Source organism: Nothobranchius furzeri, chromosome 10 (genome assembly GCF_043380555.1).
Source record: "Nothobranchius furzeri strain GRZ-AD chromosome 10, NfurGRZ-RIMD1, whole genome shotgun sequence".
Lineage (NCBI taxonomy): Eukaryota > Metazoa > Chordata > Actinopteri > Cyprinodontiformes > Nothobranchiidae > Nothobranchius > Nothobranchius furzeri.
In genome coordinates this window covers 61720885-61745639 of record NC_091750.1, presented here as the reverse complement: position 1 = coordinate 61745639, position 24755 = coordinate 61720885, and the positions used below count along the sequence as shown (strand labels likewise).

The 24755-nt window shown below is 42.0% G+C and overlaps 1 protein-coding gene across 13 annotated transcripts in view; it reads left to right on the top strand.

The window, feature by feature from the left end:
* The window catches only part of nbeaa (neurobeachin a), a 160893-nt gene that overhangs the window by 103270 nt on the left and 32868 nt on the right, over positions 1–24755 (top strand). For 7 of the 13 annotated variants that reach the window (XM_015961588.3, XM_015961586.3, XM_015961587.3 and 4 more), the window contains exons 14-31: positions 6967–7046; positions 7310–7372; positions 7763–7860; positions 10605–10697; positions 12841–12949; positions 13050–13131; positions 13239–13362; positions 13466–13658; positions 15433–16119; positions 16303–16746; positions 17849–18066; positions 18146–18299; positions 18688–18711; positions 21175–21258; positions 21793–21973; positions 24057–24181; positions 24272–24340; positions 24441–24609. In XM_015961588.3, coding sequence (XP_015817074.1) covers positions 6967–7046; positions 7310–7372; positions 7763–7860; positions 10605–10697; positions 12841–12949; positions 13050–13131; positions 13239–13362; positions 13466–13658; positions 15433–16119; positions 16303–16746; positions 17849–18066; positions 18146–18299; positions 18688–18711; positions 21175–21258; positions 21793–21973; positions 24057–24181; positions 24272–24340; positions 24441–24609 — 2997 coding nt within the window. The remainder of the gene's footprint in view (positions 1–6966; positions 7047–7309; positions 7373–7762; positions 7861–10604; positions 10698–12840; positions 12950–13049; positions 13132–13238; positions 13363–13465; positions 13659–15432; positions 16120–16302; positions 16747–17848; positions 18067–18145; positions 18300–18687; positions 18712–21174; positions 21259–21792; positions 21974–24056; positions 24182–24271; positions 24341–24440; positions 24610–24755) is intronic. The other 6 variants (XM_054730805.2, XM_015961580.3, XM_054730804.2 and 3 more) reach the window with 4 other exon arrangements.

Genomic DNA, 24755 nt, shown 5'->3' with positions numbered 1-24755 from the left:
AATGAACAGAACCAGTGACAAAAGGCAGCCCTGGCGGAGTCCAACCCTCACCAGGAACAGATCCGATTTACTACCGGCTATGCGGACCAAACTCACGCTCCTCTGGTAAAGGGACTGAATGGCCCTTAACAGAAAGCCACCCACCCCATACTCCTGGAGCATCCTCCATAGGGTGCCCCTGGGGTCACGGTCATAAGCCTTCTCCAAATCCACAAAACACATGTGGATTGGCTGGGCAAACTCCCATGCCCCCTCCATCACCCTTGCAAGGGTATATAGCTGGTCCACAGTTCCACGGCTAGGACGAAAACCACATTGCTCCTCCTCAATCTTAGATTCAACTATCGATCGGACCCTCCTCTCCAGTACCTTGGAGTAGACCTTTCCAGGGAGGCTGAGAAGTGTGATCCCCCTATACTTGGAACACACCCTCAGGTCACCCTTCTTAAAGATGGGGACCACCACCCCGGTCTGCCACTCCACAGGAACTGCCCCCGATGACCACGCAATGTTGCAGAGATGTGTCAACCATGACAGCCCCGAGAATGGACACTCCATCCCCAGGTCTCCCGGCACTGGTTCCTCCTCGGAATGCGCATAGGTGGGATTGAGGAGCTCCTCAAAGTATTCCTTCCACCGTCCGACTATAGCCTCAGTTGACGTCAGCAGCTCCCCATCCCCACTGTAAACAGTGTGGGCGAGTTGCTGCCTTCCTCTCCTGAGGCGCCGGACAGTTTGCCAGAACCTCTTTGGAGCCGATCGATAGTCTTTCTCCATAGCCTCACCAAACTCCTCCCACGCCCGAGATTTTGCCTCGGCAACTGCCACTGCTGCACCCCGCTTGGCTATCCGGTACCTGTCTGCTGCCCCTGGAGACCCACAGACCAGCCATGCCCTGTAGGCCTCCTTCTTCAGCCTGACGGCTCCCTGAACCTCTGGTGTCCACCAGCGGGTACGGGGGTTGCCACCACGACTGGCACCGGCCACCTTGCGACCACAGCTAGCAACAGCCGCCTCAACAATCGCAGAGTGGAACAAGGCCCACTCGGAGTCAATGTCCCCCACTGCTCTCGGGACGCGGTCAAAGCTCTGCTGGAGGTGGCAGTTGAAGACCGTCTTAACAGGTTCTTCTGCCAGGCGTTCCCAGCAGACCCTCACTATACATTTGGGTCTGCCAGGTCTATGCGGCATCTTCCCCTGCCATCTGATCCAACTCACCACTAGGTGGTGATCAGTTGACAGCTCCGCTCCTCTCTTCACTCGGGTGTCCAAAACATACGGCCGCAGGTCAGATGATACGACTACAAAGTCTATCATCGACTTGCGACGTAGGCTGCCCTGGTACCAAGTGTACCGATGGGCATCCTTATGTTCAAACATGTTGTTCGTTATGGCCAAACTTTGGCTTGCACAGAAGTCCAATAACGAAACACCACTCAAGTTCAGATCAGGCGGGCCGTTCCTCCCAATCACACCCCTCCAGGTCAAGCTGTCATTGCCCACGTGAGCATCGAAGTTCCCTAGCAGGACAATAGAGTCCCCTGATGGAGCACTATCTAGCACTCGTCCCAGTGACTCCAAAAAGGATGGGTACTCTGAACTGATATTTGGCCCATAAGCACAATCAACAGTCAGGACCCGTTCCCCGACCCGAAGGCGCAGGGAAGCTACCCTCTCGTCCCCCGGGGTAAACCCCAACACACAGAGAGTCTTGGGGCTAACAAAAAGCCAACCCCAGCCCCCCGCCTCTCACCCAGAGCAACTCCAGCAAAGGAGAGTGTCCAACCCCTCTCAAGAACTTGGGTTCCAGAGCCAATGCTATGTGTCGAGGTGAGTCCGACTATATCTAGCCGGTACCGCTCAACCTCTGCCACAAGCTCCTGCTCCTTTCCCGCCAGCGAGGTGACGTTCCATGTCCCAAAAACTAGTTTTCTTGTCCGGGGATCGGACCGCCAAGGCTCCCGCCATGGTCTGCCACCCGATCCACATTGCACCGGACCCTTCATGTTCCTCTTGCGGGTGGTGGGTCCACAGTTGGAAAATAATAAATCTGAATTTAAAAAAAATATATAAAATAAAATTGTGTGAATAATTAAAAAATTCTAATAATAAATCTGAATTTTTTAATTTTTCACACAAGTTTATTTTATATTTATTCATTCATTCATTTTGGTGTTTTATTTTACTGTCTTGATTTTGAACAAAATAAAACAAATAATGGAATTCGAATTGTTCAGAAACTACTTGATTGGGGGGGGGGGGGTCTCGCTGGATTGTCGGGCTGCAAAAATAAATAAGTAAGTAAATCAAGTAGTTTCTAAATTATTTAAATACAAATTTCTCCAGGATGATGATTTCATATTCATCATAATCAGAAGAAATGTTTTGATTTTAAAAGTGAAAAACAAAACCACACATTTTAAAATCTGAAGCTCCTAAAAAAGCCGCACCAGAGGGTTTTTACCACCACCTTGCACCATCTTCTGTGCGAACACTTAGTTAGCATGTTAGCTCAGGAGACCAAACATTTTTAAAGTGAAGTACTTTTCTGGCCCCTTTTGCTAACGGAGTCCCCTACCCAATCCTTCTTCTCGAACGGATCTCCAAATCACGATGGACGCAGGTTCAAATGGTGTTTCCAAACAGTATTAATTCATCAAATTCTGGACATTTTCCCTAACCTAAGTCCATTTTTACCCTAAAAAGACAAAACAAAGAAATAGTATTAGCTCATATTTGTGGGTGAAATGTCAAGCTGCTCATTGAAGAGGTTTTCTGAAGTGTCCCTACACAGAATCCATCTGTTTTAAATGCAGCGCTGCCCCAGGGCCTGAGCGATCACTGCCATTCAGGATTGGTTTTCAGCGTTAGCCTTTGTGGGGAGATTTCTGCACCTTCTCCATATCCTTTAAAGATTCTTAGGACCTCAGGTGATGAAACCTTGTTGTACCGTTAGACCAGACAGTCTTTCACAAAGCAGTAAAACCCTCCCAGTCTTCTTTTAAAGCCTCGCTGAAATCCGCTGGATGCTTTTCCTCCTAAATCTCATCACAGACCAGTGGAAATTAACCCAATTAGTTGTCAAATCTTTACCAGCGTGTTTTATTTTCCTATAGATCACATTCAAATAAAATATATATCAATATATTTAAAAATGTATGTTATTCATCATTAATAGCATGGTTTAATATATAAAACAGAGGCTGTGTCTAATCATTAGTTTTTTTGTTTAAATGCACCTTTTGACTCCTTACAGAGTGTCATTATCTGGTCAGGGAAAGAAGGAAAAAAAAATCCAATTTCTTGTGGCAATTACTCCACTAAATTGTTAAATCAGATTAAAAGTATAAGAGCTCGAAAATTAATTTCCAGGCGTAAAAGACAAGTGATTAAACTCGCCCCTGAGAAGCAATTTAGATGAATGTGAGCTTATTTGAGACCTTTCTGAATAAAAGACCCTAAAACAGGAGTATTCGTAGGTCTGCTGGTTCAGACAGAACGGTGATAGATGACTGCTGTCATGGTAACATGTAGCAGCTTGACAGATGAGGATGATGGATAGCAACGGACCACTCCAGTGTCATGTTTCTTGCTTTGTGAAAAGCAGGTGAAGTGACTCAAATGTAATTCAGAGGCACCAGAGCACAAGAAAGGAGGACACAGAGTAGTTTAATCACACTTTTATTTTCATCTAAGCATTAGCTGTTGATATTTCAGTTTGAATTTTACAACAGGACCATCCAACACCGATGCCAGTTGCATTGCTGTCGCTTTGTGGTGTACATGAAATAAAAATGACCTCAAATCTTTTAACATGGCGTGTAACGCGTATTTGTGCCAATGCCATTTCTGTTAAAACTCTTCACTCTTGAAAAGCTTTAGAAAAACTTGTGGAAAATTACACCAAATTGTGCAATTAGGTAGAAAATTGTGTTTTTTTTTTTGTAACTTTAGCTATTGTTCATTGTGCTGAGTAGATGAATGGGGTTTCCAAAAACGCAAATATTTTCCACACACACACCTATGTTTTTTTGGTGAAACTATCGAGAAACCCCGGCCCCATTTGAAGTGCTAAAACTCCGACAGAAATCTCAGTAGAGACATCATTCAGAGTTTAAATGCCTCACAGGAAGTTGGACTTTGCATGACTAAACTGGTATTTTGATGTCTTTTGTGGCTTTTTTTACACATGTATATTTTAGGTTTCATGATTTTAGCAGATAAATATCACAATACGATAAATATCACTACACAGGGGCAACCATACAATAAATATCACAATACAGGGGAGGTACGATAAATATCACAATTCAGGTGAGGTGATGCAATAAAAAATCACAATACAGAGATTATATGATAAATATCACAATGCAGGGAGACAATATGATAAATATCACAATATGGTAAATATCATGATACAGGGCAACAATATGATAAATATCACAATATCGTAAATATCACGATACAAGGGCAACAATAGGATAAATATCAGATTACAGGGGAAATGATATGATAAATGTTACAATACAGGGGAGATGATACAATAAATATCACAATACAGGGGAAATTATACGATAAATATCACTACAGGGGAGGGGATACAATAAATATCACAATATGGTAAATATCACAATATAGGGGAGGTGATGCGATACATATCACAAAATATGATAAATATCACAATATGGTAAGTATCACGATATGGGGGCAACGATCCAATAAATTTCAAAATACAGGGGAAATTATATGATAAATATCACAATACAGGGGAGGTGATACGATAAATAGCACAATATGGTAAATATCACATACAGGGGCAACAATATGATAAATATCACAATACAAGGGAGGTGATGCGATAAATAGCACAATATGATAACAATCACGATATGGGGGCAACAATACAATAAATATCACAATACAGGGGAAATGATAAGATAAATATCACAATACGGTAAATATATCACAATATGGTAAATATCACAATACAGGGACAACAATATGATAAATATCACAATACAGTGTAAATCATGTGATAAATATCACAAAATATGATAAATATCACAATATGGTAACAATCACGATACGGGGCAACAATACAATAAATATCACAATACAGGGGAATTGATACGATAAATATCACAATATGGTAAATATCACAATACAGGGGCAGCAATACGAAAAATATCACAATACAGTGTAAATGATGCGATAAATATCACAAAATATGATAAATATCACAATATGGTAAATATCATGCTACAGGGGCAATGATACAATAAATATCACAATACAGTGTAAATGATGCGATAAATATCACAAAATATGATAAATAACACAATATGGTAAATGTCACGATATTGGGGTTATTATATGATTAATATCACAATACAAGGGAGATGATAAGATAAATATCACAATATGGTAAATATCATGCTACAGGAGCAACGATGTGATAAATTTCACAATACAGGGAAGGTGATGTGATAATTATTGTTTGTGATGTTTATCATAAACATCACTAACTAGGTGAGATCATATATTTGTGTATATATATATATATATATATATATATATATATATATATATATATATATATATATACACATATGTATGTATGTGTATATATATATATATATATCACAGTAATAGGGAGACAATAAGAAATATAGCAATACTAAAAGCCAGAACATATTTGCAATTTTTAAGAAAACTCAGGCCTGGTGCTTCAATAACATCCATTGTTATCGCAACATCTTGTTGTTTCTTCAGAAATAAGTCAGTAAAAACTGCTGCCAACTAGCAGTTGGAGTTTGAATTGCAACACACAAAAGAAATACAGTAAATCTTTTTTGTAACATCTCAATAAAAAATCGATACACTGCTCGTAGAAATCGAGTCAGTATTTCAGTGAATCTACACATTCTTACATCCAGAGGTTTAAAAACATTGACTTAAAACGTTACAGTCTGACGTGAGTTCAGGAAATGTATCTTAAAATAAATTTCAATATTCACAAAAGAGTCATGTCTGTGTCTCAAAGGTTGCCATGGTGACCCTAATTTGTTACTGGCAGCAGCTTTAATACTTCCTTTGATTTAGCTTTTTTCATATTTATACATAAAAATGTATGAATGTTGTTGTAGCTTAGATTATTGTAACACTAAGACGCAAATTACTATAAATAGACATGTTAATTGCTGGTATTGCTCAGAAATTCTAAAATTTAAGAAAATAAAGAAACTTGAATTTGGCTGATGTGGAGTTATGTAATAAAAATGGTGTCTAAATTATGTGGTGCCTCACTCCATTAGTGAGTTATCGAGCTACAATTTATAGTTGATTTAAAACTTTACGTTTCTTTTGTGTGCAAATGAAACACCTTAAAAATGAGTGAAACAATTACAACAGAACACATCAGAGCCTGAGTGGAGATGTCTCACAAAACGACAAAGTCGAGGATCGAAGCTGTGATGGTTGTGAATGCGTGTGGCTGCTTGTGGCTCGTGGAGCGCGTGTTAAAAGATAATGATGGCCTTTGTCAACTGAATGAACAGCAAAAGAATAGGACTTGCAGATATGTGGAACAGCTCGGCGTATGCGTCAGATGCTTTTGTGTTTTCAGCGTCTCTCTGTGGCGCTCTATGGCAAACAACTGAGTGCCACAGCTCCAAAGTAGTTACAGCAGGATTACAGTTTGCTTTGGATCATTCAGACAGTCAATCAGCTTTTCTTTATTTATTTATTTTGGCATATTACTGCGTCTCTGCTGTAATAAGTTAGATTAGTGCAAGCATAAAATATGCACGCTGCCAAATCGCTCCTGGAGCAGAGGAGGCTGATTTGTGGTTCTAACAGGGAGCAAGCCCAAACAAATTCAGATCTAACCAATCATTATCAGGTTTTCAAATGTTTTATTTTCTATTTAATTAACAGGAAAAATATTCTTTTGTTCTTCTGCTTCAGATGGACCACGGCCAACCCAGAAGGAGGTCATTTCACTCCGAGCCTTCATGCTTCTCTTCCTCAAACAACTCATTCTGAAGGTGAAGTGGGCGAAATCGATCCCCGTAGTTTAAGCTGCAGAAAATCACTTTTTACAACTTTTATGATCTCTGTTGTTTCTCAATCTGAAAATGTGTGGAAAACCGTATTGGTGCTGAGCGACCTGAATGAGGCGCTGCAGCTCATGTTTGTGTGCAGTCGTATTGATTTGATTCATGCATCTGTCTCAAGTCACTCGAGGTTAATAAGAAGTAAAAAACTATAAAATCTCATGAGTGCTTTGGTCTATGATTTGTTTTTCTAGGACCGAGGTGTGAAGGAAGACGAGTTGCAGAGCATCCTTAACTATCTACTGACCATGCATGAGGTAAAAGGCTTTTTATTATTTTTTTAAACAACTAAAAAGTCTCCGAGAGTGTAAAGGGCGAGAAAGCCTGAGTGAAGCTGGTGGCAAAATGTGCATTTTAATCCGTGGGCCGGAGTTATGGTCCACTTAAACGAGTGAGAGTGTGAGTCAGCGTCACTGCTGTGACAGCTTAAAAAATGGCGCAATAATGGACTGAACAGAATGTACTCCTCTGTAACAATTATATCTATTCTTGCTCAGAAATACCACCTGCTCCTCTGCAAATCCCCCTCCGTGCCCACCCCTGCAACTCTCTCTTTGTCCTGTTAGCCCTCTATTCATCTTTCCCTCCGGGCTTTTTTTCTCATCTGCTGCCTCACCTGTTCAACTTTGCTTCCTTTTTCTTCACAGGATGAGAATATCCACGATGTGCTCCAGCTGCTGGTGGCTCTTATGTCTGAACATCCAGCGTCCATGATCCCTGCTTTTGACCAGAGGAACGGCATAAGGTGAATGCTGCCCACACATCCACGTTCTCATGAAAAAGATTTTCTTTCTCTTTTACTCTATATAACTCTTAAAAACACCTTCAGGCTTTTGGAAATAGGAACATTAAAAAATCCCTTTATGAATTTATAGCTTTTACAGTGATCCCTCGTTTATTGCGGTAGATGCGTTCCAGACCTGGCCGCGATAGGTGAAAATCCGCGAAGTAGGGACACCATATTTACAGTATTTATTTAACAGGTACGTATTCATTATTCAGATTTTTAAAACCCTCCCTTTACATAGTACTGTATTTTTACTTGTTTTTTTTTATAGTTTTATTACAAAAAGTGCATTTTATGATGAAGTTGATGAAAAAAACAGGAATTTCTTGATATTTCGCATAGAAAAATACCGCGAATTGGTGAAAAATGCCGTGAATCGGTGAAAAATACCACGAATCGGCGAATTTCCCTTGAATAAGGCTCCAAAGAAAAAATCCACGAAGTCGTGAATCCGCGATAAACGAACCGCGAAATAGCGAGGGATCACTGTATCTTATTGTTTTAAACAAAATTTATGGCCAACCTTCTTTCGGATTCCTTCCACGGTGGTCTTGTGACCTGAGAGCAATGCTCACAGTTAAATAGTTCAGATCATTTAATGTGTACACTAGGGTTGTCCCATATTAGCATTAAAATGAAAGATCTGGAATGATCTTTATCAGTTTTTACTCATTTAATGACACTATCTTTTGCTTACCAGGCACACATTATACACCAAACTCTTCTACTCTCTCGCAAAATGTCAAAATATGACAGATCCAAGGCTTAAGTTTTGGCCAAACAATTTTTCTATGTGTATTTTAATTTTTAATATCTGGAAATCCATAGAAACATTGAAAATGAATAAAATGATGGCAGCTTTGTAACATATAACCATAAAATCTGGTTTAACGTACAAATAGCGTGGGTCTAGTGTCTTTGGGGGACGCCATGTTTCTTTCTGGCTGGCTCGGGGTCTTGCGCTTGTCGATGACATCACACTAGATGATTGGCTGCATGTTCGACTTACGGAAGTTAAGTTACCGCGTTCAAAAACATTTAGGTCACATGTGTTGGTATCAGCTTAAGGCGGTATTGGGCATTAAGAGTTGGATGAATACGGATGTGAATCTTGCAGCAAATCACGATTCAATTCGATTCCAGTTCTCGGGGTGACGATTCAATTTGGAATTGATTCTCTTAGCAACAAAGTGATAAACCAGTAACATTTATCATAGAACTTGAAGACCAACAGGCACTAATTAGTCTTGACAAGTGTTAATTATACTTGGTGCAGTCGGCATGAAACGACACACAAGGAGAACACCATTTAAGCATTATAAAACATAATGGAGCTGACTTCTTGACTCATAAAACGCACACAGGATATAAGGTAAGTGTCGTATTTCAGCTGATTGCAGCGTAGGAGCACACAGAACGGATCCAGCAACGATGCGTTCAGGGACGTTCGGAAGTACGACAGTTTTTATAAAGCCCTTTAGACAGGATGGATTCCAAATCTTCATGAGTAAGAATAGTTTTTTTCAGGCACTTCTACGAAGCTCTGTCTGGAATTTGAAGAAGGAAGAAGAAGAAATGTATTTAAATTGCACTTTTCAAAGATAAAATAGCCAAATGCTTCACAAAACAATTAAACTAACAATAAAAAAACAAAGTCTTACACTGTGAAACAAAAATATCACTGTTAGCCACTAATTACCTCTGTAAACAATTAAAGAGACAATGTGTAGTTTTTACCATTAATTTCTGGAAATATCCATCAAAATGTTGTTAAAAAAGAATGAAATGATGCCCAGTTGTTGAAAAATATTGGTGGCTTTTTAACACATAACCATAAAAATAAGGTCTAAAATACATGGGAGCAGGTCTAAGTCTCTGGGCGGCGCCATATTACATACCATGTTTCCTTCTATGGGAGCCCATGAGGACAAAATGCATTTACTGATTAATAACAAACGGTTACAAAACTTTAATCATTCTTAAATGTTGTTTTACACATTTACCTCTTCACTTGTTGCCAGTGATGAAAGGGAGTCTGATGTTCTTGTTATTTTGCAAAAGTTTGCACTCCCCAGGGCTTTTTGACCTTAATGGGTATCCCTTGGTAAGATCTTACTTATCTACTGCCCCCTGTCGCTGGTAAAAATACACACTGTCCCTTTAAATAATGGAAACGGTGGTAAACAGTGTAAAGGTTTATTGAATATGATTGAAACGAACCTTCAAAAATAAAGCTATATTCCACCTTAGTTTTAGAATTGATTTGTCTAGCCATTAGCCTGTCAATCTGGTCAGAACCATTCTCTATTTTTTCAAACATTTTAAAGAACTTTCAACAAGTATGATATTAACAGTTCATAAAGAAATATTTGACCTTTAATTATACCTTTGTGTGGTGATAACTATTGGTGTTTTATTTAAAGATGATCACAATCTAACCGTGCAAGTCATTTTTTCCATCCATAAGTAGGCTTGAATGTCCCTTTGGTTGCCATGGTAACTCTTATTACTAAAGAGCTGCGTGCTAACTGGTGTGTTCTGCCCGTTTCTCTTGTGTTCCATCTGGTGAAGAAGGAACTTCATCTGGCGTGTGTTGATTATTTTTAGAATAATCAACACACGCCAGATGAAGTTCCTTCTTGTGTTTGACAAAGAATCCTAAGGTTTCAGAGATGAATGACAGCGTGTTTGTCATGTTCCAGGGTGATCTGCAAGCTCCTGGCCTCTAGGAGTGAAAGCATCAGAGTTCAGGCACTCAAAGTTCTCGGCTACTTCCTGAAGCACCTCGGTCACAAGTAAGGGTTTCTCTCTGCTTCTGTGCTTTTCTTTATTTCCTCCCTTTTTTGTTTTTCTGTCAGGAACAAGTGGATCTCTGAGCCACTTGTGATTTTGCTCAGGTAATGTTTTATGTTTTTCAGCGAAGAAACAAAACACAAACATTTCACAGTTGTTGGGAGGTCGCGAGGCTCCACAACATCAGTTCAGATCGGAGAAAGAAAATCATCTCTGTCTCTTGTGAGCCCAAGAAGAGCCGTTTGTTTGTGCAAACAAAGTCCTTATCATCACGTCCAGGCAGAATAATCATTGTGGCAGTGTACACTGGCAGGAAGCTGATGAGCTGCAGTGAATTCTGGGAGATTTAATCGTCTCAGGAGACACGCTCAATTTTTGGTGCACAACATGGGAGCTGGCTGCCGTTTTGCACCTGAGCCCTGCACCATCACCACCCGCTTCAAGTCTAGTCCAACCAAACCTTCTGCAGGGTTTCGGGTTCATAAACCACATTGTTTTTAACATTCATAGCATACTTTTTTCTTCTAAATCATACACATGCTTACAATATTCTTTATTAATTGAAAATTAAAATGCCTTAGCTTAATATCTTTCACATCTATTTAGAATAATTTGATCAAATGAGGAAATAAATGTGATTTTCTCCAGTTTAGTTGCCAGTAGGGTTGTTTTCATATAGAATTGTAAACACATAACAGGCTGCTTGTTGGAAAATTTGATTTAAATTGTATTTTTAGGCAATTTGCTACTAGCAGAATAATGCAAAGACACAATATTTGTTCCAATTTCTTTAGCTGCATCAGTGAAAATGCCTAAAGTAATGGAGTTTGACAAGCATAAAATAGTATTTCTGCCCCAACAAGGTGATTCCCACAGAGCTGTTAGATAAGAACTTGGTTTAAGGTGAGGAGTGTTTCAGAGAAGAATAGACAAGCAGAGGACAATGGCAAGCAATAAGGGCATATTTAAAGAAACCAAGCTGAATCTGAGATTCACGCTTTAATTTATGCAAAGATTTTATTTGCACCTGTTGAATCCTGTAACCTTTATCTTAATTCAGTTTTTTTAAGATCAAACTAAATAATTCAGGATTACTTGGGTGCATGGTATACTGCAGCACTAGCATGCATGACATGTTTTGGGCAGGAAAGTCACTTTTCTCTCAAAAATAAATACAAATATTGACGGTTTGAGTGACAAGTGCTGTCTGTGGAAAAGAAAACATGACATTCAACTGAAAATGTCTGATTCCTCTTGTAGTCGGCAGTTATTGCATCATAATGGATTTTAATGACACACTAAGGACGAGGTTTGATACCTGTCGGCTCCTTCTTCTGTCTGCAAGGTCTTCACTGTTCATGGAGCAGTGGTGCACTTATACAATTTTCATAGGGGGGCCAAATGGGGCCAGTGAAAGTCTTCTGGATAAACTAAAACATTCCAGAAAATAACCTTTCCGTTATTTCAATCATTTTTATTTTAAAATTTATAGTTTTAACCTTTTAAAATAGTTTAATTCACCCGTTGCTATCGTGGCAAAAGCATCCTTGAAAACATTTAATATTTATATTTTCTGTGGAAAACGATGAGCAGCAGCAGCAACATAAATATTTTGTAGATTGATTTATTTACTGACTTATTAATTATTTATTGGGTTTTACATTTATGTCTTGATTACAGAAGATAAATGTATGGTTAGTGCGAACATCAATATGCCTTATTGGGGGGGGGGGGCAGCAATTTTCCAGGGGGCCCTTAGCCACCCTTGGCCACCCCTTGGGGGCACCACTGTTGTGGAGATGTCTACATGATAAAACTGTTTCTGAAGAACAAAAGCAGCTCATATAGTATTTACAAAGATTTTAAATGTTTTGGGGTGATTACATATTAAAATATTACATATTAAAAATGAAATAAAACCACATTCAATCATTTCCTGTTTTCAAAGTAAGATGCTTCATTTCCAAAGTCAGGGATGCCGATCCAGTGTTTGATATGTTTCATGAATTTTTCTGTGCTGACTTTGTTACATTTCGTCATAAATGCCCAAAGCTGCCACCTCCAAATTTAAGACTGCATCTCGTTTGTGACAGTCAGTCGTGAAGCTGTTACTGATGCGCCGTACTGTCCTGGTTCCCCCTTTAGGAGGAAGGTGGAGATCATGCACACACACAGTCTGTTCACTCTGCTGGGAGAGAGGCTGATGATGCACACCAACACTGTTTCCATCACCACCTACAACACGCTGTATGAGGTATGTGCTCATTGGTCAACGGCTCATTCACAGCGTGTTCAAACCCATTTACCCGAGTTAGTCGGGATTCAAGTGTGTATGAAACTTTCTGTGTGTGCAGATTCTGACTGAGCAGGTCTGCACTCAGGTGGTTCACAAACCCCACCCTGAGCCTGACTCCACCGTTAAGATTCAGAATCCCAGTAAGTAAAGAAATACTCTTCTCTGACACTCTCTGCAAATACTCACTCTGGAGCTTCTCCTGCTCTCTCACGGTTCCCTGCTTTATTATGTTTTCTGTACCACCCAGTGATTCTAAAGGTTGTGGCCACCCTGCTGAAGAACTCCTCTCCAAGTGCCGAGCTGATGGAAGTCAGGAGGCTCTTTCTCTCCGACATGATAAAACTCTTCAGCAACAGCCGTGAGAACCGACGGTAAACGCACACGCCTGCTTTTATTCCACCACATGTCGCATGTTTAAGACAAAACTCACGCTGCACCCTATCTAACATCTAATGGTCGTGGTTTATGCACCAGCTGCTTGTTGCAGTGCTCCGTGTGGCAGGACTGGATGTTTTCCCTCGGATACATCAACCCCAAGAACCCGGAGGAGCAGAAAATAACGGAGATGGTGTACAACATCTTCAGAATCCTGCTCTACCATGCAATTAAATACGAGTGGGGCGGGTGGAGGGTCTGGGTCGACACTTTGTCCATTGCACACTCTAAGGTAAGAGAAGAAAGTTTAAATTTAAGTGAAGAAGACATTATAGATGATAGACTAATTGCTCTGAATGGCTGATGTGCCTTTCCCAGAGAATTAATCATACCGACACTCTCCATAGTAGCTTCTGCAGGTCTACCATAGGCCTATAGACCAATTTTGGATCGGACCAATCACAGCGCTCTGTTTTCAGAGAGACGTTAGGCGAGCTTAGTGCTAGAGCTGCGTTGGCTCGGAAATGGCAGTTTTGGTCATTTTGGACATGTGATCAGATAGAGGCACTTCTTCTATGACGGTGTACGGCGGACTGCCCCGTTGACAACAATGATTATGTTACGTTGTTCGTTGTCCTGACCTGCTGGCACCCGGGGTTGGGCACCGAGCATCGATTGGAACCGGTTCCAGCTGTTAGTTTTTCCCAGAATCGTTCAAAGTTTTTTATTTCGATTCCTAGAATGCTGACGGAAGAGGAATCCGCGGCCGATCTCCGTGAAAAATAAACGTGATCTGCAAATTGTGATCAACGCTTTTCAGAGCTGATCACACCAGCTGTCTGTGTGCAGCATGAGTCCCCTCTCCCCCCACCCAGATATAAACAAACGCGTCTGCCGACTTTTACCCCGTAATGTAAACTTTAACTTCTGCAGCGTAGAGGAAACTTGTTAAAATACGTCAACACGGTGGATTTAATAGAAGCTTTAAAGAACAAACTCTGGACGGTGTGAGGTGAGTTTGTCTCACTGCAGAAATAAAAACACACCAGCAGTCAGATGCACACTAGTGTGTGTGTGTGTGTGTGTGTGTGTGTGTGTGTGTGTGTGTGTGTGTGTGTGTGTGTGTGTGTGTGTCAGAAGCCTGAACAATAACCTGTAGAATAATTAAAACCATCATGCTAGAGCAGCTTCTCTGGTGGACCACACCAGCTTCTGCCACAATAAATAATAATAATAATAATTATTATAATAATAATAAATTTCACACAAAGTTGTGAACATTTTTTTTTCCTTTCTGAACTATTTCTGTTGAGAGTTTTAATGTTTAAAATCTGTTAGATTGTTACTGACAGCAGCTACATTTAAGTTTCACTTCCTGTTCTGACTGAAAGCTGCTGCAGCATGGAGGTGTAGTTCTCAGTCATCCTGGACATGATCATCCTGAGAGTTTTAGCTGAAAACAGCTGCACGTTTCTGGATATGTTGGAGACATTTAGCCTCTCATCCCAGAGGCTTCTTCCAGACTTTGGTTGTGGTCAGAAACAAACACACTGGTTGTGCTGCAAGTCTTTTTCTTTCTTTCTCCAAAACATGTTTTTGTCTAAATGAAGGTGATGTTGTTGTTCATAGAATTAAAATTCATGTTGAAGTTAAGATTATTTCATCAAGTAGGACCTGTGGTTAGCTGGCTCATGTAAAACATGTCGTGTCTTCAAAGAATCAGGATTGGGAATCGATAGGAACCGGAATTGAAACGAGGAATTGGAATCGGAATCGTTCAAAATCAAACGAGGCCCAACCCGACCCGGGGCGGACTGGGACGATAATTCATCGTTTGTCGGTGAACTCCCAGATTTCCGGTCCACCTCTGAATAGCGCTGTCCAATAGCGAGATTCAGCCCAATGGCCGCGCTCTGCCAGGCTCTTAGTCCCAGTTTTATTCATTTGTTCTTTAGTATGATGTTCTACGACACCCCTCTAGGCTTGGAGGTTGTTGATGTTGAAGAAAACTGTTTTCAGTGTGTGTTTTGAACATTTTACCAAAGGCATCCCACCATCTGTTACAGGTGACCTACGAAGCCCATAAGGAGTACTTAGCCAAGATGTATGAAGAGTACCAGCGTCAGGAGGAGGAAAACATGAAGAAGGGAAAGAAAGGCTCCGTTTCCACAATTTCTGGCCTCTCTTCTGCACCGGCCTCCGTCGTCAACGGCAACTTGGAGATCGATGACAACTCTCAGACACAGACACCCGAGAGTGAGGCTGAGTACAGCGAGGGGGCCGGAGGAGACTCGCGCAACCTCCTGGCGGAATGTGCTGTGAAGCGACCGAATGGGGAGGCCTTGATGCCCGGCGAGCCGAGTGCCGGTCCAGGGGTCAGGGTGGAGGTCCACGACCTGCTAGTAGACATTAAAGCTGAAAAGGTAGAAGCCACAGAGGTGAAACTGGATGACCTGGACCTGTCTCCAGAAGGCATCAGTGGAGGTGTAGGTGGAGGGAGTGGAGTTGGAATGGAAAACGGACCTCTGGTGGAAGTGGATTCTCTCTTGGACAGTGCTTACTGCTCTGTGGTTCAGAACCTAAACGGGAATCTGGCGCCTAAAGACGACGCACCGGGCTCAGGAGTCGGGATTGCAACAAGCCTGGGACTTTCTGGAGTCAGCATGGAGGATGATGGGAACATGGGTCCCCTCATCACATTAGCCGATGAGAAAGACAGCGTTCCGAGCAACAACGGATTCCTCTTCAGCAAGGTAGGATGGATATGTTGATGAGTAGAGTTGCATCCCCTACTGACCTGGAATCGATTCACTAGTCCGTCATTATGCCATCTCTGTTTTTTTTTTATTCCTCTCAGATCAAAAAGATGTATCAGCTGTTGTTTTCCAAAGCCTTAATGCTTCTCTGCTCTGCGTTCCCTCATTCATCTCCCTCAGGTCGATGAGAAACTGCTCCCAGCTCTGGCAGCCACAGACCCCCTTGTGCTGCAGAGTCCAGACCAGCCTGCCTCATCAAAAACCATCCCTGCCCACTCCAGCGCCAGTGATGACCTCAGCCTGTTAGCCCACATGACCAGCTGTGGCTCTGACTTAACGCAGACACAAAGCCACGCGTCTGAGGAGCTTCCTGAGGATGGACCCTTCAAGATCCAGAGCCCCCTTGCTGACATCAGGTCCATTGCTGAAGCTGAGAACCAGACCCAGCTCCAAGGAGCTTCAAGATCTGATTTCCCAGAGGGGGAGGGCCCATCTGGGGCGGAGGGGGAGTGTGTGGGGCTTAAGGCTGGGGGAGACACGGCCAGCACTACTTCGGATACAGAGAGGTCAGATGATGGGAAGGACAAGGACACAAAGAAGATCCAAACTACAGCTACGACTCAGGTTTGTTTGTGTTTTGGGTCTACAGGAAAAACCATCTTTTATGTAGCGCCTCTCAAGATAAAATGATGAGCCACTTCACAAGAACAAAAAAATAAATAAATGAATTAAAAAATCAAAATGAAAACAATTAGAAATGGGATTAAAAAATGTAAGGAAAGGGAGAGAGGAAGTGAATAAGGAAGAGGGAAATCAGTGGATCCTGGGAGAATTGGTAGAAAGAGCAGAATAAGAAGAGGATGGTGATGAAGGTCACACCAAAACCAGCCTGAACAGGTGAGTTTTTAGGCTCCGGGGAGAGAGGTCCAGAGTCTGGGGGCCACAGCAGCACTTTGTTCTTTAGCCTGGTGCGCTGCACAACCAGTAGGCTTTGTTTACTGGACCTCAGGGACCTGCTGGGGGTGTAGGAACTGAGAAGATCACCAATGTAAGATGGTGCTTGTCCATGTAAGGCTCTAAAAACCCAGAGCCAGGATCTTGAAATGAACCCTGAAGTTGACTGGCAGCCAGTGAAGCTGGAGGAGAAGCGGGGTGATGTGGGTGTGTTTGGAGGACTTGGTCAGAAGCCGAGCACAGGCGTTCTGAACCACCTGTAGACGGTTCAGGGAGGTTCTGCTCAGACACGGGAAAAGAGAGTGGGAGTTCAATAATGGCCACAAGTTGCACCCCAGCTTTCTAAAGATGCCCTCCAAAGGCCTGATTGGTTCAAGCTATGTTTCCTTTATTCAGCTTTGTCAGGTAAATAGTTGAGCTTTGATCAAACATTGAATGTGAAATGTAACTTAGTAACTGTTTGCTTGAGTAGATTTCTGTCAGACCAATCAGACATGCACTGAAAGCCCATCCAACCCTCTGCTTGATAAATGAACGATAAATGACCCGCACTTGTATAGTGCCTTTCAGAATCAGAGGACTCCAAAGTGCTTTACACTACAGTGTACCATTCATCCGTTCACACACACTGGTGATGAGCTATAATGCAGTCACAGCTGCCCTGGAGCGCACTGACAGAGGCGAGGCTTTCGAGCACAGACGCCACCAGTTCCTCTGACCACCACCAGCAGGCAAGGTGGGTTAAGTGTCTTCCTCTTTTTTGTTTTTTTAGGCCCTGCACGGCCGTACTGCAGCCCAGCTGGAGCGAGACCTGCGGGTGGACCTGGGTTTCAGAGGCATGCCCATGACCGACGAGCAGCGACGTCAGTTCAGTCCTGGCCCGCGCACGACTATGTTCCGCATCCCAGAATTCAAGTGGTCCCCGATGCACCAGAGGCTGCTCACCGACCTGCTCTTTGCACTGGAGACAGATGTGCACATGTGGAGGAGGTGGGTTATAGGGAGGTGGTTTGTCTCAGCTCAGCTGCATCACCAGTGTAGATCTAACTTGTATTTATTTTTATCGTAGCCACTCCACTAAGTCAGTCATGGACTTCGTCAACAGCAATGAGAACATCATCTTTGTCCACAACACAATCCACCTGATTTCTCAGATGGTGGATAACATCATCATCGCCTGTGGAGGCATCCTGCCTCTGCTGTCAGCCGCCACCTCCCCTTCTGTAAGTGGCTCTCTTCTCCCCCCCGTGGTTGGAGGGAGAACTGCAGCGCTTTTATTTGCTCGATAAATCCTGAACACTGTTGTTCTAACTTCATTTTTTTTAATCAGTATGTTTTTGTTTGCTAGCTGCTGTTGAATCAAAGCAAATAATAAAAAGAAAGAAGTCTGTTTTGACTTTTGTGAACTTAATAAACTATCGAGAACATCTTGATTTCTTTGAAAAGCAACCCCATAATCTTAACTAACATCTGCTTTTACTTTGAAACTTTCTAATCTTTTGACTCAAACAGTTTAATTTTTATTTAATCGCCGATGCAGTTTAAACTTCCCTTTTCCCTCTCTGTGTTCTTTGTGTATCTTGTCTTTTTTTGTCTGTTTTGCACGTGCAGAGTTCTAAGAGTAGTGCCAACACTGTAAGTTACAGTTCTTTTCTCTCTTCCTTCCTTTTTTTTATTCAACGTCATTGTGACTAACACTAACACTTGTGCGCTTTACATTCATAGTGTTTGAGATTGTTGTGCCACTTAGCTGCTAAGATATGGGACAAGTTTTGTGCCGAAAAAATACAGCCTCACACAAAATATACCTGAATAGCAACCAAAACGCACATTTCAGAGGGAAGTGGGACTTTCAAACCAATGAAATCACTCTAAAAACAAAATGAAATAATTCTCTGGTAAATATTTATAGATCAAAACAAAAAAAAACATTTTTTATCATGTTTTATTTTTTTGACACCTTTTTGATTCTTAACTCATTCGCTGCCAGCCGTTTCCTGATCGGTAAAGCCCTTCGCTGCCAGTGTTTCTCACTTTTTTTTTCACTGTTTTTCTAAGAGTCACAGAATGTTGCACACTATGATGATGTCGACGCCAAACTACCGAAACAAAGAGGAGACTCGCCTCTTGCATCAGGAAAAAGCCGTGCATTTCGAGCGTTATCCATTCTTTCATAATCCGTTGTTGAAGTGTGATCGGCAGAAGCTTTTCCGGTTCACCCCTCACTTTTTTACAGCAACGGCCCAAAATGATCTCCTTGCATATGGATTTTCTGCTTCCTAGTCACATGACATGTGATGTACGAGGATGAAGATCGGCTTTAGAGCTGAGATGTTTGTTCTCACGGTGCGGGGGCTCGTTCCGATGCCCACACAATAAAAATATGCAAATGACGACTTTAGTCGTCATTGGCAGTGAAAGAGTTAAAGTGATTATGTGTATCTTCCCTGGCAATAGAGGGCAGGACATACCTAAATCATTGCAAGAAAGCAGTATTTTTATGTTCGAGTAAGACTTTACCAGTGGATGGGCCTTTATGGTCAAACTGCATGTTACAAATCAGTAAATGCTATCGGTCCTCATCGGCTCAAATAGATGGAAACATGGCGTCTAATATGGCGTCGTCCAAAGACTCAGACCCGCTCCCATGTGTATTAGACCTGATTTTTATGGTTATATGTTATGAGGCCACCAATATTTTCCAACAACTTGGCATAATTTCATTAATTTTCAACAACTTTTCGATGGATGTTTACATAGATTAATGATTAAAAACTTCACATTGTCATTTTAACCAATTCTGCACATTGTTCAGGCTTTTATTCTGAAGAAAGTCTCAGTGGAAGGCTCAGTGCTGCTTTAAGCCTGGTTCACGCTTCTCCGTCAGCTCCGCAAGGGACAGACACGCACGGATTGACGGAAGCGTTTTGCTCTCCTACTTCTCTGTCTCCTGGAGAGTGTTGCAAAGCAATTCCCCGGCAGGACAACAGAGAACGTAGCGCTGTTCTGTGGTATCCTGTCATTTATCCGGTCCGAGATAGTGTGTTTATATTGTGTTTTTTGTATATAAGAGACTTTTTAACACGGACAAATTTGTCTCTCATTCTCCTCCACCTCTCCATGCGCTCCCCACCTCTAAACCCACGTTTCCTGTCATTTCTGTCCACAAATAAGACGCTTGCTGTGCATCTTTTCACTCCTCCAGTCACGGGGGAATTAAACGTTCATATTTTTAGAGTTTTTTCGCGAGGTATTCTTCAAGCTTCTCCGTGTCTGCCGCTAGTTATCCTCGGCTCTCTTTATGTTTTTGAGGGCACAATGGCGGCGTTGTAAACAACGGCGGCATCCTGACCAGTCACAAGCTTGTGTTGTCCGTCTCGACTGACGGATGTTTAGAAAAGAGAGCTCGACTCTGTCCGTCCTTGTGGAGCTCTCCGGCAGGCACGCAAGGACGTTGCGTGTCTCCGCACTGATGCAGACGGAGGAGCATGAATCAGGCTTTAATCTCATTGGTTATGGGGGTTTGGAGGGAGTGGCTCAAGCTGTTTCGAAATGCGATCTTCCACTAAGACTATTTTTGAAAAAAAAAATCTAAAACCCAGAGCAGAAGCAAGATTGAGGTGCAGCAAAATGATTTTACCAAACACGCCCTTCAGAATAAAAGCCTAAATAGTTTGAGCAATGCAGAATTAGAAGAAAAACAAAATAATGAATAGTTAAGAAGTGAAAATTTTGTTTTGAAATGTAGCCTTTATGTTCACCTATGAGTTAAAACATCTTACTTTTAGAATTATTTTTTTGCACCAGACGGGTTCTTTTGGTTTGCTTTATTTGCATACATTTTGTGAGACTGTATTTTTTGTTGACCTTTTAGGCACAAAACTTATCCCATACTAACCCCATCTATTGTTTGATTTATTGCTCAACACTGTTAGAATAATACATGAGAAATTGGACCAGAGTGGGTTTATCACCAATAAAGTAACAGGCGTGTTAGGGAATTATTTTTAATGGATCTAAACTAAGTAAATGAGAATTTTCTAAAAGTCCCCAGGCCTTGCATCTGCTAAGAATGTCTCATTTTTATCAAAATCAAAGAAGGCAGGAGGCGCCGGACCCCAGAGGGGTTCAAAAGGAGAGGAGGTGACCCCTGTTCCTGGGGGAGGAGGTGCAGGGGGAGAGGTGCGTACAGAAACTTGTGATCATCATCACCAGAAGAGCTAAACGCACCAGCGTTTCTGTGTTTGCTGTTCTCCAAACTGTCTGTGATCACTTTCTCTGATGAAACTTCAGAAGGTTGCACTTATTCAGCTCCTCACAGCTCTGCACATCCTGCTTACAGAAGCAGTGAACAGTGAAAACACACTTTTGGGTTCACATTCTTGCAATGCCACATTAATTTAACCTGGGATTCAGTGTGTTTGTGTAAATAAGCCACAAACTGCCACAGCTGCTGTTGCAGTCCCACTGTTGCCATCGCCTGTGTGTCATCAAGCTGCACTTCCTGTGTTTAGAGCACCTCGTACTTCAAGGTTTTATATTTAATTTTTATCCAGAAAAATTATATAAAAAAATAAAACACAAGATGTTATTTCATTGCCTCTTCACCAACCACCCAGAGAGCATCCATTCCATCTCGTTCACACACCCCGGTGTTGTCACAGAATAATCGTCAATCGTGTATGTGTATGTGTTTGTATTTCTTTCCTCCCACAGACGGAGCTGGAGAACATCGAGGCGACGCAGGGCATGTCTTCAGAGACGGCGGTTACATTTTTGTCCCGTCTCATGGCCATGGTGGACGTCCTGGTGTTCGCTAGCTCCCTCAACTTCAGTGAGATCGAAGCGGAGAAAAACATGTCGTCGGGAGGGCTCATGAGGCAGTGCCTCCGCCTTGGTGTGTGTGTGTGTTGGTTTAACGTGTTTGGTTTTGATCAAAGTTTATGCCACATGCTGCTTGATTAGTTAAAATGTGAAAATCAGCGTTGAAGTCTGGCAATTTATATGTCAAGATATGTCCAGCGGACTCAAAAGAGCTTAGGAACTAACACTTTCCTACCCAAAAACTGTGCAAATTATGATCTAACAATGAAATGACTCCTTTTTAAGGAACAATATTTTAGTTTTGACCAACTAATTTAATCTAATTTAACAGTTCTGCTAAATAAACACATTTGACAACTTTTTTTGTCCTTTAAAGGTGGTAAAATGTCCAAAAAATCTCTTTAACATTTCCTTTAATAAAAATTATGATACTAATAAAAAATTGGTAAATATAAAGAATCTATTCAAATTAGGTGTATTTGAGTGAAAAGTCTGTTTGCATCCTCTTCAGGTCCAGTCCATAGGGTTTTGAAAAAAATGCACTACCTCTAATTTTTGATCAAAACTTCAAAAACATTATTGCAGTTGACTCTAAAAATATTTTATTACTCCTAAAAAATGTACATAAAAACATTAAACTAGCTTTAGATTTATCATTTTTACATGTCCCTATTTTTCTGTTTTAATCAAAATAGCTCAATTTAAAGGGGACATATGATGAAAAACCCACTTTTTGCTTCCTTTTAGTGGTGCTATGTGGGTCTTTACCGCCTCCACACAAGAAAAAAATCATTCCATCCGTTTTCCTTCAGCGTCTGGTTTTAGGAATAATAAGGCTAAAACCAGCCATTTGAAAACGTCCCCGTGGCAGTGTGCAACAAAGGAGGAGCCATTGGGAGCCACCTCTGCGCACCGGCTGCCTATTACTAATCAGCCTGAGGCTGATAATAAGGGCCAGTGCTGCAAGAGGAGGAGGAGAGACGAGGGAGACGAGAGGAGCCTGGTGAGATCTGACTCTGGAGACGAGCGTGGCAGCCACGCTTTTCCCTGAGAGGGTCAATAAAGCTGTGTTGATGCAGAAAGCTGTGTGGTCTGAGTGTGTGTGAACCCCAGTGTAACTGGTAGATGCTTAAGTGGTGCCCAACGTGGGGCTTCACACACACTCCCCTAGCATTTAGTTGTGGCCCGCGGGTGTGGACTTGCTGTAATAATGCAGCAGCTGGACCACGATGCGCCGACTCCCCCGCCAGTCGTGGATGTTAGCGGAGATGGTTCGGGTAAACCACAATTTGGCGGAACTCTGCAGTCAGCAGTTGGAGGGACTGCAACGACAAACGCAGTGGCAGACGGCGATCCTGCAGCTGCTTGCAGAACTTTCTAGAGAGTGGACACTGTGACTACCATGCCAGGAGGCCCGCCCACTATCCTGCACCAGCAAACGCCTGAGGTCGACCCGGATTTCTTTCTTGAGGCGGTCACCGGCACATACTCATGTCGTGTGGAAATTAGCATTGTACCACCTCTCACCTGTCTACGATGGTGGAGCAGGGGCTCTACTCCGATATCCGAGCTTCTCAGCTTATAGCAGCCCGAGCGGGGTATAGATGGGCGTGGCCGGCTCCAGCTTGTTTTCTTAAATTGACAGAGCCCTGACACGGCTCATTCTCGAAGGTACGGAAAATGTCAAGAATAAAACAGCTGAAATCGCCTTATGTGAGACGGATCTAGCGCTAAGAACTTTATGAAGATGTTTTGTATCGAACATAGAGCTACTACAACCAAAGAAAATAAGTCATAACATGTCTGCTTTAAAGTTAATTTTGAAAGACTCATGCTAGGAGGCTGGCTGATGACGAAGTGTCTAAAAACGCACTTTTATTTACAGTAATGCCTTAAAAATTAAAACCTGAAAAAAATACCCCCTGTTCTCCACCTGGCCTCTTGCTAATTGCTGCTCCGTTAGTTAATTAATTAGTTCATTTTGTTCTTGTAGTTTTTGGTTGTGTGCAGAACACACCTTTACCCTCTGCAGTAAATGAATTACCTCCACAAAAACAAAATATTTAATCCCCACAAGCAGAAGGGCCTTCATATGTAAAAGCCTTCATGATTATTTGATACTTACGTGGTTTGTTTCTTCTCAAACCTCCCATCAGTTTGCTGTGTGGCAGTCAGGAACTGCCTGGAGTGCAGGCAGAGACAGCGAGACCGGAGCTGCAAGTCTTCATTAACCAGCAGCAAATCACAAGACAGCCTCCACAGTGCCTCCACCACCAGCAAGGTACCAGATACACAAATCAGAGGAAAACTAAAACATCGCACAACACCGTAAACATGGAAACAGCTTTTTTTTTTATACATCTATACTCAGCAGGACCCAGACAGACTCCTGCAAGACGTAGACATCAATCGTCTTCGAGCTGTGGTTTTCAGAGACGTGGTATGATGGATTCTGCTTTTCTGCAGCGTTTTGGTTGTAAATAAGGTCAAAAGGAAGTTTTTATTTACAAATGAAATGAATTTTCTTTGTTTGTCTGCAGGATGACAGCAAGCAGGCCCAGTTTCTGGCACTGGCTGTCGTCTACTTCATCTCCGTCCTCATGGTGTCTAAGTACAGAGATATTTTGGAGCCTCAGAGAGAGATTGGCAGGTCTACCAGCCTATCGGGAAGGAGCATTCGTCATGAGATCAACTCCCCGACCAGTACAGGTGATCCTTATTCTTTGTGAGTCAATTGGGAACCACTCATTGGTGGAATAAATGATGCTTCTGCTAAGAACACAACAGAAAGTGGAAATAGAAAAAAGTAAAGAAAAGAAACAAAATTCATCATTTGTTCCTCTTCATCTCAACAG